At 39.4% G+C, this 14,358-nt stretch overlaps 1 protein-coding gene across 1 annotated transcript in view; it reads right to left on the bottom strand.

Moving 5' to 3' along the window:
* LOC121386555 (polycystic kidney disease protein 1-like 2) overlaps nucleotides 1–14,358 on the bottom strand; it is a 119,418-nt gene that overhangs the window by 54,924 nt on the left and 50,136 nt on the right. Inside the window, exons 8-9 of the mRNA XM_041517495.1 lie at nucleotides 2,797–3,051; nucleotides 500–643 (exon numbers count right to left, since the gene is read on the bottom strand). Coding sequence (XP_041373429.1) covers nucleotides 500–643; nucleotides 2,797–3,051 — 399 coding nt within the window. The remainder of the gene's footprint in view (nucleotides 1–499; nucleotides 644–2,796; nucleotides 3,052–14,358) is intronic.

Genomic DNA, 14,358 nt, shown 5'->3' with positions numbered 1-14,358 from the left:
AAAATTATTGACTAAAAATTAATAAAAGATCAATACAAAACAAAGAATAGGCAGTATACCGACTCCAAATCCCAAGTGAGTGCTCCGCAAGGCACCTACCAGTGATCCATAACTGGTTCAACAAAGGCGATGGTTTGTGCTATCCTACCTGTGGGAAGTGCAAATAAAAGATCCCTTGCTGCTAATCGGAAAGAGTAACCCATGAAGTGGCGACAGCGGGTTTCCTCTCAAAATCTGTGTGGTCCTTAACCATATGTCTGACGCCATATAACCATAAATAAAATGTGTTGAGTGCATCGTTAAATAAAGCATTTCTTTTTTTGTTCTGTGTGGTAAAAAATGCTACAGATGTGTAAATGCTACCATGAAATAACTGTTGTACTCCATTTCAGTTTTCCCAGAGTTTTCCAGCTGTTTTCTGCTAGAAATAATGTGAAAGATACTTTATTTATACCCCGCCCCTACCCCCCAATAAAAAAAAAAAAATCCTACAGTTTACTGATATGAAGATGTCTGCTGGCACAGTCAGATCCGATGGATTTAGGCTTTTTCCATCATTTTTGACTGAGATCTTCATCACTGGTAAATTCACGTCATCTGCCGTTGGTGACCACTGGAATGGATTCTTCTTTATAATCATCATCTGAAGAAAGAAGTCAATCAGTAATAGAGAATGTACGTGGAATATGAAACATAATCTGCATTATTTCATGTCTATTTATATCGTGTTCATTCTCTGTTCGAGTGTTTGGAAATTGATATTTGTCAGTTGCAAAATCGTAATTACAACTTGCAGTAAAGAATTTAATTTCATTTATTGATCTAAATTATATAGCTTTTCATCATTCCTATTACACGCATGCCTGCCAACGAAATGACCAGAAAAAAGAAAATAAACAAGATCGGACTCATTAGTAATGGTTACCTATATATTCTGGCCCGGAGCAGACTCTGGCTATCGATCCAGAGCTCGGCCCCGGGACAGACATGCTTGAAGCTCTAGTGGCAAATGATCATGTTAATAATCTACGCGTACCCGTACCTATATCAAAATAAGCTTCTAGCATGATATCCTGGGCACACACACCTCAACTGTCTGGTCTGGCTGGTCCTTGACAGGGTTAGTGATTAGTTGTTATTGGTGCCAGAGCGCGCGAGAGAGAGAGAGAGAGAGAGAGAGAGAGAGAGAGAGAGAGAGAGAGAGAGAGAGAGAGAGAGAGAGAGAGAGAGAGAGAGAGAGAGAGAGAGAGAGAGAGAGGGGGGCCAAAGGGAGAGAGAGAGAGAGAGGGGGGCAAAGGAAGAGAGAGAGAGAGAGAGAGAGAGAGAGAGAGAGAGAGAGAGAGAGAGAGAGAGAGAGAGACAGGGGGAGAAAGAGAGAGAGTTTGTTTGTTTTGTTTAACGATACCACTAGAGCACATTGATTACTTAATCATCGGCTATTGGATGTCAAACATTTGACAATTCTGATATGTAGTCATCAGAGCAAACCTGTTTACATTTTTTCCAAATGCAGCAACATCTTTTATTTGCACTTTCTCACAGACAGGGTTGCACATACCACAACCTTTGTCCAGTTGTGGTACATTAGTCGGAACGATAAAAAAACCCCAATCATTTGAATTGATCCACTGAGGTGGTTCGATCAAGAGAGCACTGCTGAACTGATTGAGAGAGAAACAGATAGAGGAGTTGGTAGAGTGACATTACATCTCACAATTAACTCAGTCATTAAAAATCACACATGGTGGAAGCCAATGACATTTTCCCCATCTGAACCAGTGCTTGACAACTGCTATGTCAAACACCATAGTACGTGCTGTGCTGTCTATCGAAAAGTGATATAGAATATTTGTTGCTGATATTGCAAAATGTAATGGGTTTCTGTGAACTCAAGACTACATGTTAGAATTATCAAATGTGTAACGTCCAATAGACCATAATTAATTAACCAATGTGCTCTAGTAGTGTCCTAAACACAACAAACTGTAATTTTACCCACGAATGATCGTGTGAAATAACAAATTTAATAAGAAGTTTGTAGCAGTGGATGAGGTATCAAACACCTGTCACTAGCTAGCAGACTCACAAATATCATATAAACATTTGTCATTTCTGCCTTAAGATTATATAAAGTTGCCATATTTAGGGCTCCATGCAGAACACACTATTGTTTTGGGTGTTTTTCCCCCATTAATAAACATTTAAAAAAAAAGGAAGATATTAAACACAACAAATTAAAACAAACCACCTGTAATATTTATTTTTGGGGGGTCACAGTAAACATAACAGAAGTTGCAATTTCAACTGGTGTTTGTGCTTTCATGAATCCTACATTTTGGGTCCTAAGTATAAGATTAAGAGATGGAATCCCAAAAGATCTAGAATACATTTTTAAAATTATTTTTATTACCGAACATAATAAACCTAAATTTTAATGCATGTTATATCATCAAATATTTTGACAATATAACCAGATCAGTTTTAACAATGTATTACAAACACAAAAGAGGATAATCCCAAATTCTGTTTCCTGACACAAGCAATTGATCTCACTAGCAAAACATTATTTCTGTAAATGATAAGAGCACAGTCTTTATGGTGTGACGCAAGCAATTGATCTCACTAGCAAAATATTATTTCTGTGTGAGCAAAGAACTGCTTGTCTTATCACGCACCAATGTCGCCAATTTCTTTAATTCAAACTGACTGTTAATGACATTGAGAACAATTGCTCACCTACATAATTGTTAGACAGAAGTTTACTGCTCACCATCAATGTTTAAACCACAAGTGTACCTGCAAATCGAAAGGTTTCTTTCTTCCATGCTTCATGTCATTGGGGAAAAAAACGGAGCCACCTGGGTTACCATCATCCACAGGATCAGCTGTAATATGAAATGCATCAACAGTCGGCTCAGTCCGTTGAACCGTCAGAGATACCTCATCCGATTGAAGATTCAGTGGTCCTTCCATAACCGACGGGACAGATTTCAACACACAGTCACTAACAGCCTGTAGGACATTCAATACAGGCTTGTTTTTAACCTCTATCTGGAAATATTAAAATGGGTTCAAGATAAACTATTAGACTGGGTGAGAGATGACGTTAAACATTGGGCAACTTGCAATTTTTATATGGCTCAAATACCTTCACTAACTCCTTACATGTTAAGAAAAAAAGAGAAGAAAAAAAGGATATGTACATGTCTGTAGGTGGAATGTTTTTTTTTTTCAATCTTGTGAATTAATTTATAGCATTGAAAATGGATCACCATGAAGCCATAGTGATATATTCTAGATCTTTGTTTTAAAAAACATATTTAGTGAATGACGGTTCAAATTAGGGTTTGTCCGGTAACTGGAAACAAACAATATTTTTATTTTCACCATATGGTGTAGTTTATAAGTTAAAGAGGAAAAGCAGTACAGACACAGCTAACAGGGTGCAAATGATGCAGCTGTACTCTTTACCAATTTTCCCCAATTAGTTTTCTATCAATGAATGATTCTAAGAACTAAACATTAATGAAGTGACAGACTTGTCAGCTGTTTTAACAGTGAATGATGAGTGCCTGCCATCACAGCTATATCTATTCCATGGACAGACCTGTCGGCTGTTTTAACAGTGAATGATGAGTGCCTGCCATCACAGCTATATCTATTCCATGGACAGACTTGTCAGCTGTTTTAACAGTGAATGATGAGTGCCTGCCATCACAGCTATATCTATTCCATTGACAGACTTGTCAGCTGTTTTAACAGTGAATGATGAGTGCCTGTCATCACAGCTATATCTATTCCATTGACAGACTTGTCAGCTGTTTTAACAGTGAATGATGAGTGCCTGTCATCAGAGCTATATCTATTCCACTGACAGACTTGTCAGCTATTTTAACAGTGAATGATGAGTTCCTGTCATCACAGCTATATCTATTCCATGAACAGACTTGTCAGCTGTTTTAACAGTGAATGATGAGTTCCTGTCATTGCTATAACTATTGCATGGACAGACTTGTCAGCTGTTTTAACAGTGAATGATGAGTTCCTGTCATCACAGCTATATCTATTCCACTGACAGACTAGTCAGCTGTTTTAACAGTGAATGACGAGTGCCTGTCATCCCAGCTATATCTATTCCACTGACAGACTTGTCAGCTGTTTTAACAGTGAATGACGAGTGCCTGTCATCACAGCTATATCTATTCCACTGACAGACTTGTCAGCTGTTTTAACAGTGAATGACGAGTGCCTGTCATCACAGCTATATCTATTCCACTGACAGACTTGTCAGCTGTTTTAACAGTGAATGATGAGTTCCTGTCATCACAGCTATATCTATTCCACCAACAGACTTGTCAGCTGTTTTAACAGTGAATGATGATTCTAAGTCAACACATTTGTAAGAACGAATCTGATTGGATCTCTACTAAAAATTTCAGGTGGTAAAATCACCAATATACCGGTCGCAAATACGTCATAGCTTAAGCAATGAACAGAGTTGTTTTGTAATGACGTCATAAAGACAATTTCTGTAGGGTTCATATTACATACAGAAGTCGTTAAATACTGACACGTTTTTATGTCAGAAATGAACATATTATTTTTTATTAGTCGTTATCTAATCACGAGAGCTGATTAAACATATCAAATTACACATCTATGTTTGAGCCGCTAACTGTCCGACCACCCATCGTCTGTTCATGGGCTGCCTAATGACGTCACCAGCTGGTGACGTTTATATGCTTATTCTTACTAAAAATGTGACAATTTCCTATTTAAAATCAACCAACAAACAGTTTAATAATTGTAATAAACAAAGACCACCAATACCTATCCTGACAAAAATGCTGTTAAAAGGCAAGAAAGGTTGTCAGAGAATTTAATACATTCTTTCAAAAAGACAACTGCAAACCAATCTCACAAAAGAAATGGATTAATGAACTTTTTCTTACAAATTCGTTTAATTGGAAAAAAACATATAGTCTTTACCATAAAATAACTAAGGACACGAATTTGAAGTGGTTATGATATAGATTAGAACATCGAATACTATCTACAAACACATTTCTCTGTAAAATAAAAATTCAACAAGACGACAAATGTTCATTCTGTAAATCTGTTCCACAAACTCTTATTCATTTATTTTGGTTCTGTCCATTAATTCAAACTTTTTGGCAAAACCTACAGGGGTTGGTAATATAAGAATGTACTTGTATTACACATCTCCATTTTACTGTTACAGATATATTTCAAATACATGATAACCATACGGCAGATGATATATTACACATCTCCATTTTACTGTTACAGATCTATTTCAAATACATGATAACCATACGGCAGATGATATATTACACATCTCCATTTTACTGTTACAGATATATTTCAAATACATGATAACCATACGGCAGATGATATATTACACATCTCCATTTTACTGTTACAGATATATTTCAAATACATGATAACCATACGGCAGATGATATATTACACATCTCCATTTTACTGTTACAGATCTATTTCAAATACATGATAACCATACGGCAGATGATATATTACACATCTCCATTTTACTGTTACAGATATATTTCAAATACATGATAACCATACGGCAGATGATATATTAAATTTAATTATACTACTTGCTAAGCAGTCTATATACAGGATGAAGTATATTGGGGTAGTACCAAATGTTCAATCATTTAAAAAAAAAGATAATAATTACAATACTGAAAAGTTTCTTGCATTTCGCAATTGTGACTGAACCAAATTTGATCAACGGTGGTCGATCTACAAACATTTAATTAAATAGTTGGTGTTTTGGATTAAAAAGACGAGACTGGGTTCATATTTTTTCATATATCAAGCAAGAATCAACTTACATTAATACAGAGAAAATGCTTTAATTATTTACAAATCTCTGTCTGTCTGTCTCTGTCTCTCTCTCTCTCTCTCTGTCTCTCTCTGTCTCTCTCTGTCTCTCTCTGTCTCTCTCTCTCTCTCTCTCTCTCTCTCTCTCTCTCTCTCTCTCTCCACCTTTTTTGTCTAATTCTTATGCAAGTATATATTTATATACTATTTATTTTATTCTATCTAGATTTTATTTATTTATTCTGTTGAAAATATTTTGGTCTTTTATCCTCTTCTTCTTTTTGCTATTGTTTTCGTTTTTTTTTGGGAATTTCAAAGGTATATTATAAATTCTACTGTATTACTTGCTCCCAATATACATTTCACAATATATTTACAAAAATTAAGCTTAATATCTAATGACATAATAGTACCTGAATATGTGTTTTTATACTAACAATTATTGTTTTCAAATAACATGTTGTGCAAAATATTGTTTTCAACATGTATTTATTAGTCAAATGTATAGCTTTTGATAACTTATTTTGTAAGGTGGTGAATTTAGGAGTCCCCAATCCTAACACTACCAATGTATTTTGAAGCAATAAAAAACCCCAAAAAAACCCAAACAAACACACAACACAACACCCCCCCCCCCCCCCCCCCCCCCCCCCAAAAGAAGAAGAAGCCCAGTTTAATTAGAATAGGGATAACCCTACTGTGTTTTCCCGATTTGCGGACATATATCGGTGGTTTTAAAGTCACAAATTTACCGTTTTATAAAACTAAATTTGCGACTGTAACACCACCGATATACGTCCGCAACTCGGAAAACACAGTAGGGTTATATGCTAAGTGACTGTCATCAAAGCTATATCTATTCCACTGCACTCTCCGATTTAGTAAACTAGTCTGGGAGTGGCAGTCCTCTTTGTGGTAGAGCAAAGTAACGGGTCTCTGGAGTGGCTGTATTTACATATAGATGAAGCACTACAGAGATTCATGGACCAACCACTATTTTTCCAAATACCCATTTGACTCTGTATTGTGCAGTGATACAGCCTTGATCACGGATGACAGTTTTGTCGTTCAGATTTAGTAAGTTGATGAATATCAATCGAATATGTTCCTCAGTAAGAAACTGCCTTAAGCATTCACACACTTGTTCATCTTTGATCAATACAATTTTTCTAATCTAAGGTAATCGTAACATTTGAAAGTATTATTGAAATGCAGGTTAAAACAGCTGTCTAAACTAACAGTATGTTCTCACACTCACACACACCCCAACCCCAATTCTTAGTGGTTTTGTCTAAACTAACAGTATGTTCTCACACTCACACACACCCCAACCCCAATTCTTAGTGGTTTTGTCTAAACTAACGGTATTTTCTCACACTCACACACCCCAACCCCAATTCTTAGTGGTTTTGTCTAAACTAACAGTATTTTCTCACACTCACACACCCCCCAACCCCAATTCTTAGTGGTTTTGTCTAAACTAACAGTATTTTCTCACACTCACACACATCCCAACCCCAATTCTAAACTAACAGTATGTTCTCACACTCACACACACCCCAACTCTAAACTAACAGTATGTTCTCACACTCACACACACCCCAACCCCAATTCTAAACTAACAGTATGTTCTCACACTCACACACACCCCAACCCCAATTCTAAACTAACAGTATGTTCTCACACTCACACACACCCCAACCCCAATTCTAAACTAACAGTATGTTCTCACACTCACACACACCCCAACCCCAATTCTAAACTAACAGTATGTTCTCACACTCACACACACCCCAAACCCAATTCTAAACTAACAGTACGTTCTCACACTCACACACACCCCAAACCCAATTCTAAACTAACAGTATGTTCTCACACTCCAACCCCAATTCTTAACTAACAGTATTTTCTCACACTCACACACACCCCAACCCCAAGTCTTAGTGGTTTTCTCACTCACACACACCCCAACCCCAATTCTTAGTGGTTTTCTCACACTCACACACACCCCAACCCCAATTCTTAGTGGTTTTCTCACACTCACACACACCCCAACCCCAATTCTTAGTGGTTTTCTCACACTCACACACACCCCAACCCCAATTCTTAGTGGTTTTCTCACACTCACACACACCCCAACCCTTAGTGGTTGTCTCACACTCACACACACCCCAACCCCAATTCTTAGTGGTTTTGTCTAAACTAACAGTATTTTCTACACTCACACACACCCCAACCCCCCAATTCTTAGTGGTTTTGTCTACCAATGAAGAGTACTTCCCAAACAAAACAAATGTTACATGTATAAAGTGAAACCGGGTGCATTTTTTATGACAAAAGGACAACTCGGTGCAGTCTAGGATTCTTTTATTGGATCCCCTAACCAACAGGATGTGAGGATCCTGGAGGTCGTCACATCATCAACATCATCAAAAGGATTTCAAAAAGACCCTGAAATAATATTAAAAACCATAATCAATAACATATCGAAATATACATATCACAGTCATCTACTTCCACAAATACAATATATCTTTAAAACATTATCTTAGTTTATCACACAATGAATAGGATTGACACATTCAAATGTATCAATACATAAATACAAAACTGCCACTATATATAAATACCTTAAATTCAATTGATAATTGAATTTACATAAACATTTACAGTAGTAGTAGGCAGGCCTGTATGGGGCCATGATTGACCTACTTTTCCGTGATCACGTGACCTTGGTAGGAGACAATGGGCTTTGTGTAGGAAACAATGGCCTTTGTATAGGTGGGTGCAGGTGTCTGACCTCGGTAGGAAACAATGGTCAAGGAAACAATGACACAATGGTCTTTTGTGTAGGAAACAATGGCCTTTGTATAGGTGGGTGCAGGTGTATGGCCTGGGTAGGAAACAATGGGCCTTTTCGTGAAGGAGACAATGGTGCAATGGCCTTTGTATAGGAGACAATGGCCTCTGTGTAGGTGGGTACAGGTGTGTGGTCTTTATGTAGGAGACAATGACCTTGGTGCAGGTGTGCGATCATGGTGAATTCAATTCAGTGTATTGCATATTACCAAACAAACTGGTGTCAGCAAACAAATAAAAGCAAAGAAACAACAACAATTAATAATAACAATATGTACTGGCCAGGTGTAAGTCTGACGTTGGTTTTGGCTTCATTGTATAACGTCTATTGTGTTGTTTTTTGTATTCACAGTGGACATACACGTGGATGTTTTTTCAGTGTTTTATTCTAGACACCCAAAATAATAGCCGTTAAAAGATTTCTCGTGGGGAAGGACTGTAACTGTTTGCTGACTGTTTGGTTTAAAGTGAGGCTTTCATGTCGCCAGACAAAATGCGTGTGATGATTTTCATTCATTTGTATTTCTTTAGCACATTGTCGACGTTTTCTTTTGTGCTCGGAGGATCATTGAGCCATTCATTCATTCATTCGCTTTATAATAGAGGAGTACTTTATCAGACCTCTTCATCAGCCCTCATACAAAGACATTTTATTAGGCCTGTCCGAGTGTTTATGAAACCAGGTGAACTGCAAAAGACATACCGACGCGTGCCCGTCTCAAGTAGCAGAATACATTTGTTATGGTATGCACACTGACCGTCAAAGTTTGTTTGTGTTTAGCGACATCACTAGAGGACATTGATTTATGAATCATCGGTTATTGGATGAAAAACATAATTTTGACAGTTTTAGAGAGGAAACCCGCTACATTTGTTCCATAAGTAGCAAGGGATCTTTTATATATACAATATCATACCCCTTATGGGGCCAGTATTTTATAATTAAATACAAACTTGTTGTGCGTGCGTGCGTGCGTGTGCGTGTGTGAAACACTCCAGCCCATTCCTATGAACAAAGAACACGTGATTGCAACTCAACGCTCCAACCTAACCTATGCTCTTTTAACTGCATTTTAAACACGAGTATTTCCCAAGAGTACAAGCCTTTATAGACAACCAGTGTATTATGTCTGGTATATCAAATGTCGTGGTATGTGCTGTCCTGTACACACAACTCTTGCTACTATAAAGTAGCGGCAGAAATATTCAATCACAAATCTAGTTATAGAGTAGAATACACAAAAAACAAACGCAATGGTTGAGAGAGAGAGATGTCACACGTGATTAATCCATTAGTGTAAGTCGGCGACACGCGCGCCGCCATGGGTTTAACAAGTAGTACGTGTTAACCAAAGGGAAATAGCTGCATTTTTAAACAGAAAATTTCTCTACTAGCCTTCGTACAGGGCTTTTTAATTACCAAATGGGTAAATACAGTGATCGATCTAGGATCGATCCCCATCGATGGCCAAATAGGCTATAGCCAACCAGTGCATTATGTCTGGTATATCAAAGGCACTGGTATGTGATGTCCTGTACACACAACTCTTGCTACTATAAAGTAGCGGTAGAAATATCCAATCACAAATCTAGTCATAGAGTAAAAAACACAAAAAACAAACGCAATGGGTTTTTAATTTTTTTATTATTGTTTTTTTTTCAAAAGTACAATCGTTGGTCTCTCTAGAGACAACTACACATGCAATGGACACACATTGGGTTACATCGAGAGGCCTTAAGGGCGACATGTGAATAATATGAGTGTTCATTTCTCTTCATCTTCGTGCTCATCATCAGTATCATCATCATCGGTATCGTCATCGTCTAGTTCGTCCAAATATTTGCCAATCCATGAACGATACTGATTTAATTTAGAACGAATCTGTGGTCTGAGATCTCTGTCTGGATTCACAAACTGTAGAATTTTTCTCGTGTTGGGGCCTTTGTCAAAGTAAGGCATATACGTCAGAAAGCGAGAGTACGTGTCTTTAAATAACTTCCATTGCAATGTCTTCATGTTTCTTTCGATGACATCTTGGGACATGTTTTTTTCTTCGTAGCGTTTCCTCTTGCTTTCGAAATAGTCACGATTGATGTCGAATTCACGCTCGATCATCAGACGTACGCCTTCGTTTTCCAGATCGGACGACGGCTCTTCATTTCCCTCCTCGCACGTTTTCACGTGTCGCTGCAAGTCACTCCCGTCTTTAAAGACCAGACCACACGTATCGCAAGACTGCATCCTCTTGACCTTTTTCAGATAGGGCTCTACCTCATCTTCTTCTTCTTCGTCGTCACTTTCGTAGGCGGGTATGCCTGGTAGTTTTCTCTTGAATGCGTTTCTTTGCATGATTTGCTCGTAGAGCTCCTTCTCCGACGGTGGTTGAAACTCTTCTGAGACATTCGCCGTTACGCTCGTGCTTATATACCATCCGGACGGCCCCGTCTCTAAACCATTAGGTCGAAGGCGCCAATGTTCGGGCGTGGTCAGTTTTAAGTCCACCAAGAGATGTCTGTAGGGCCTGTGGGTAGCTTCCCCAAACCGCTGCATGAAATGACGAGTATTTCCAGGATACATCTGCTGTGCCAAGGTGAGGACTTGCTGCTTGTCGATGGGGTTATTGAACAGTGCCAGGTAATGACAGTTTCTTCTTTGTGTCGGGTCCTTGCTGTTATAGAGATTCTGGTTGATGGCAATCACAGAGGTTTCTGTGGTGACTTCCTTCCGTGAACAGATCGGTGATGCGAGGGTCTTTTCCAGCTGTAGACATCAGGTCGTCCAACACGATGAGATTTCTGACTCCTGGATCCAAATAACGATCCTTTTCCAAATTTGCAGGTATACCTTGAACAAATTTTACTTGAGCAACCATTTTGATCGTATCATAGAGAGGTTGCCATCGTTTGTAGAGCCAGATGATGCGCTGAGGAGGTGGGTGGATTTTACCATCCCTTAGCAGTTTGTACAACAAAAAAGTTTTTCCACACGACGTGGGTCCCGACACGATCATGGTGAACGGATGTAACAATCTTAGGGGCTGCTGCTGCAGCGGAGCAGGAGCTATAGGAGCCCTATGAGCAGGAGCTATAGGAGCCAGAGGAGCAGGAGCTATATGAGCTAGAGGAGCTATAGGAGCCGGAGCTATAGGAGCCAGAGGAGCAGGAGCTATATGAGCTAGAGGAGCCGGAGCAGGAGCTATAGGAGCCAGAGGAGCTATAGGAGCCGGAGCTATACGAGCCAGAGCAATAGGAGCCAGAGCTATAGGAGCCAGAGGAGCAGGAGCCATAGGAGCTATAGGAGCCGGAGCTATAGGAGCCATAGGAGCCTGGAGTTGAGCTGAATGGAAGGTCTTCCAATGACGTAGCATATTTGATTGTTTTGAAAAAGTCTTTGGACATACGGGACACGATCTTTTGTTCATGACATGTTCCGGAATAAACCAATTCTGATTCATGATGTTGACTATTGAAGTGTTCGACGTGAACTGACGATGTTGAAACTGCCATGCCCCCTTTTATAGTCTTCTCAAAAATGCTTGTGCCGTTTTTGCCCAGCCTGCTCTCGTCGTTTCTGTTCCACGCCACTCTCTTGACGTTTCCGTTTCTGCTCGGCCTTGGCTTGCTCTACCACCTGCTGCGTTGGGGAGACCATGATGACTTTGGGTGCCGTGGGCTTCTTCTGTTCCTCTTTTTCTTTTTTCCATGTAGGGTCATACAGTTCTAGACATCGATCTACACTGTACATCATCTGACTTTTCCCACCACGTTGCACTGGAAAATGAGGTTGAAGTTTACCTTCTGCCTGCAGTTTATAGAAACGGGTCCACTTATCCACGTCGGGTACATATAACTTGTACTGGTCTGACATGTTGCTCCTCTGAAGGTTCTACCTCAAATGACGAGTTTTCCAAAACTATTTTACTTATATACCTTATGACGCATAAAGATATGGTACAGGAATGTTTGAATGTGTGTGACACGTATGACCAGTGTCCCTCCTCCCAAGCACAAATCTCATCGTGCGAGCTCCCAAAAAAACATCGTTACCAACATATTACCCTTTACCAGTGTCACTACCATAGGGACACGTCCAGAGACACACTCATGGACGCAGGACATAACTAAGAAAGCAAAACATGTTATTCACAGTTTTATTCACAACATACAACATGAAAACATATCACACAAGTGTCTGAAATATTTAATGTCTGAACATGTTGTTCACATAGGGACATCTTGGAGAGAGTCTGTAATGTTCCATCACTGGGTCGTCTGTCTTCTTCCATCGGTAGATGCAAAGTCCACAACAGTAACAGGTGATGGCATCGTGGTCTCCTGTGTAGTAGAAACCGGCCTTGGCAAGTTCTTTTGGTTTTTGACGTAATTGTATGGGCCACCGAGCATACGTCAGCATCCGGGTATAGAAATGTCTCATTTCGGGACGATGACAGAACAAGTAACATCTCGAATAGCAGTCTTCCTCACAGGCAGCATCTGTTTCACAGGCAGCATCCGTCTGATCTGTGGGTTCATCCACGAGTTCGCCATCTTCAGTTCCAACCCCAATTTCACGTGTAGCATCCGTTTGATCCGTATAATGAATACTCGTCTTCTTCTCATCTTGTTTGGTAGTCACTCCTTTACATTTGATTGTATGTCTTTCTGAACATTTGCAGACCAAGACGTCGTCCTCGTCGCTACTGCTGCTGCTACTAACACTGCTCGAATATCCCGATGCCATCGTTTTCTTTCAGAATATCTTCAAACTCCAAAAGCAAAAATAGATCTCCTTCACAGAACTTTCGGCAAGCAAATGACGCTACTAACAACACACCCCTTTTTATATCCAAATACGAGCCTATTTTATTTCAACAAACATGAACGTTGATCTGTAGACTTTTCGGCGAACGAATGACAATGAAATCAAAAGCACCCTTTTTATACCCGAGGGAGGCACCCCCAGCTCAGTCCAAGGACGCACACCTGCACCAAGGCCATTGTTTCCTACACAATGACCATTGTTTCCTACCGAGGCCATACACCTGCACCCACCACTACAAAGGCCCCTTGTTTCCCACACAAAATACCATTGTGCCATTGTTTCCTACACAAAGACCATTGTTTCCTACCTTGGCCATACACCTGCAACCCACCTCTACAAAGGCCATTGTTTCCCACACAAAAGACCATTGTGTCATTGTTTGCTACACAAAGACCATTGTGTCATTGTCTCCTACACAAAGGCCATTGTTTCCTACCAAGGTCAGACACCTGCACCCACATATACAAAGGCCATTGTTTCCTACACAAAGCCCATTGTCTCCTACCAAGGTCACGTGATCACGGGAAAGTAGGTCAATCATGGCCCCATACAGGCCTGCCTACTACTTACAGTACACATTACTGAATGTAACTTTTTACAAAGCACAGCATTGTGCTTATATCATAATGTTAAACACATACTAAAATGCATATTATATGTACATTCAACTATTGTACCTACCGACTGTGGGTCAGGTCTTTAACCTTTAGACTACTGGATTAATTTTTAACAAAAACCACGTTGAGTGGGTACAAGTTTATAATTTTTACTCACATATATTCACTTAAATGTTTCATAAATACATG

Source organism: Gigantopelta aegis, chromosome 12 (genome assembly GCF_016097555.1).
Source record: "Gigantopelta aegis isolate Gae_Host chromosome 12, Gae_host_genome, whole genome shotgun sequence".
Lineage (NCBI taxonomy): Eukaryota > Metazoa > Mollusca > Gastropoda > Neomphalida > Peltospiridae > Gigantopelta > Gigantopelta aegis.
Note: the sequence above shows the minus strand (reverse complement) of the source record. Positions and strands in the feature narration are given on the sequence as shown.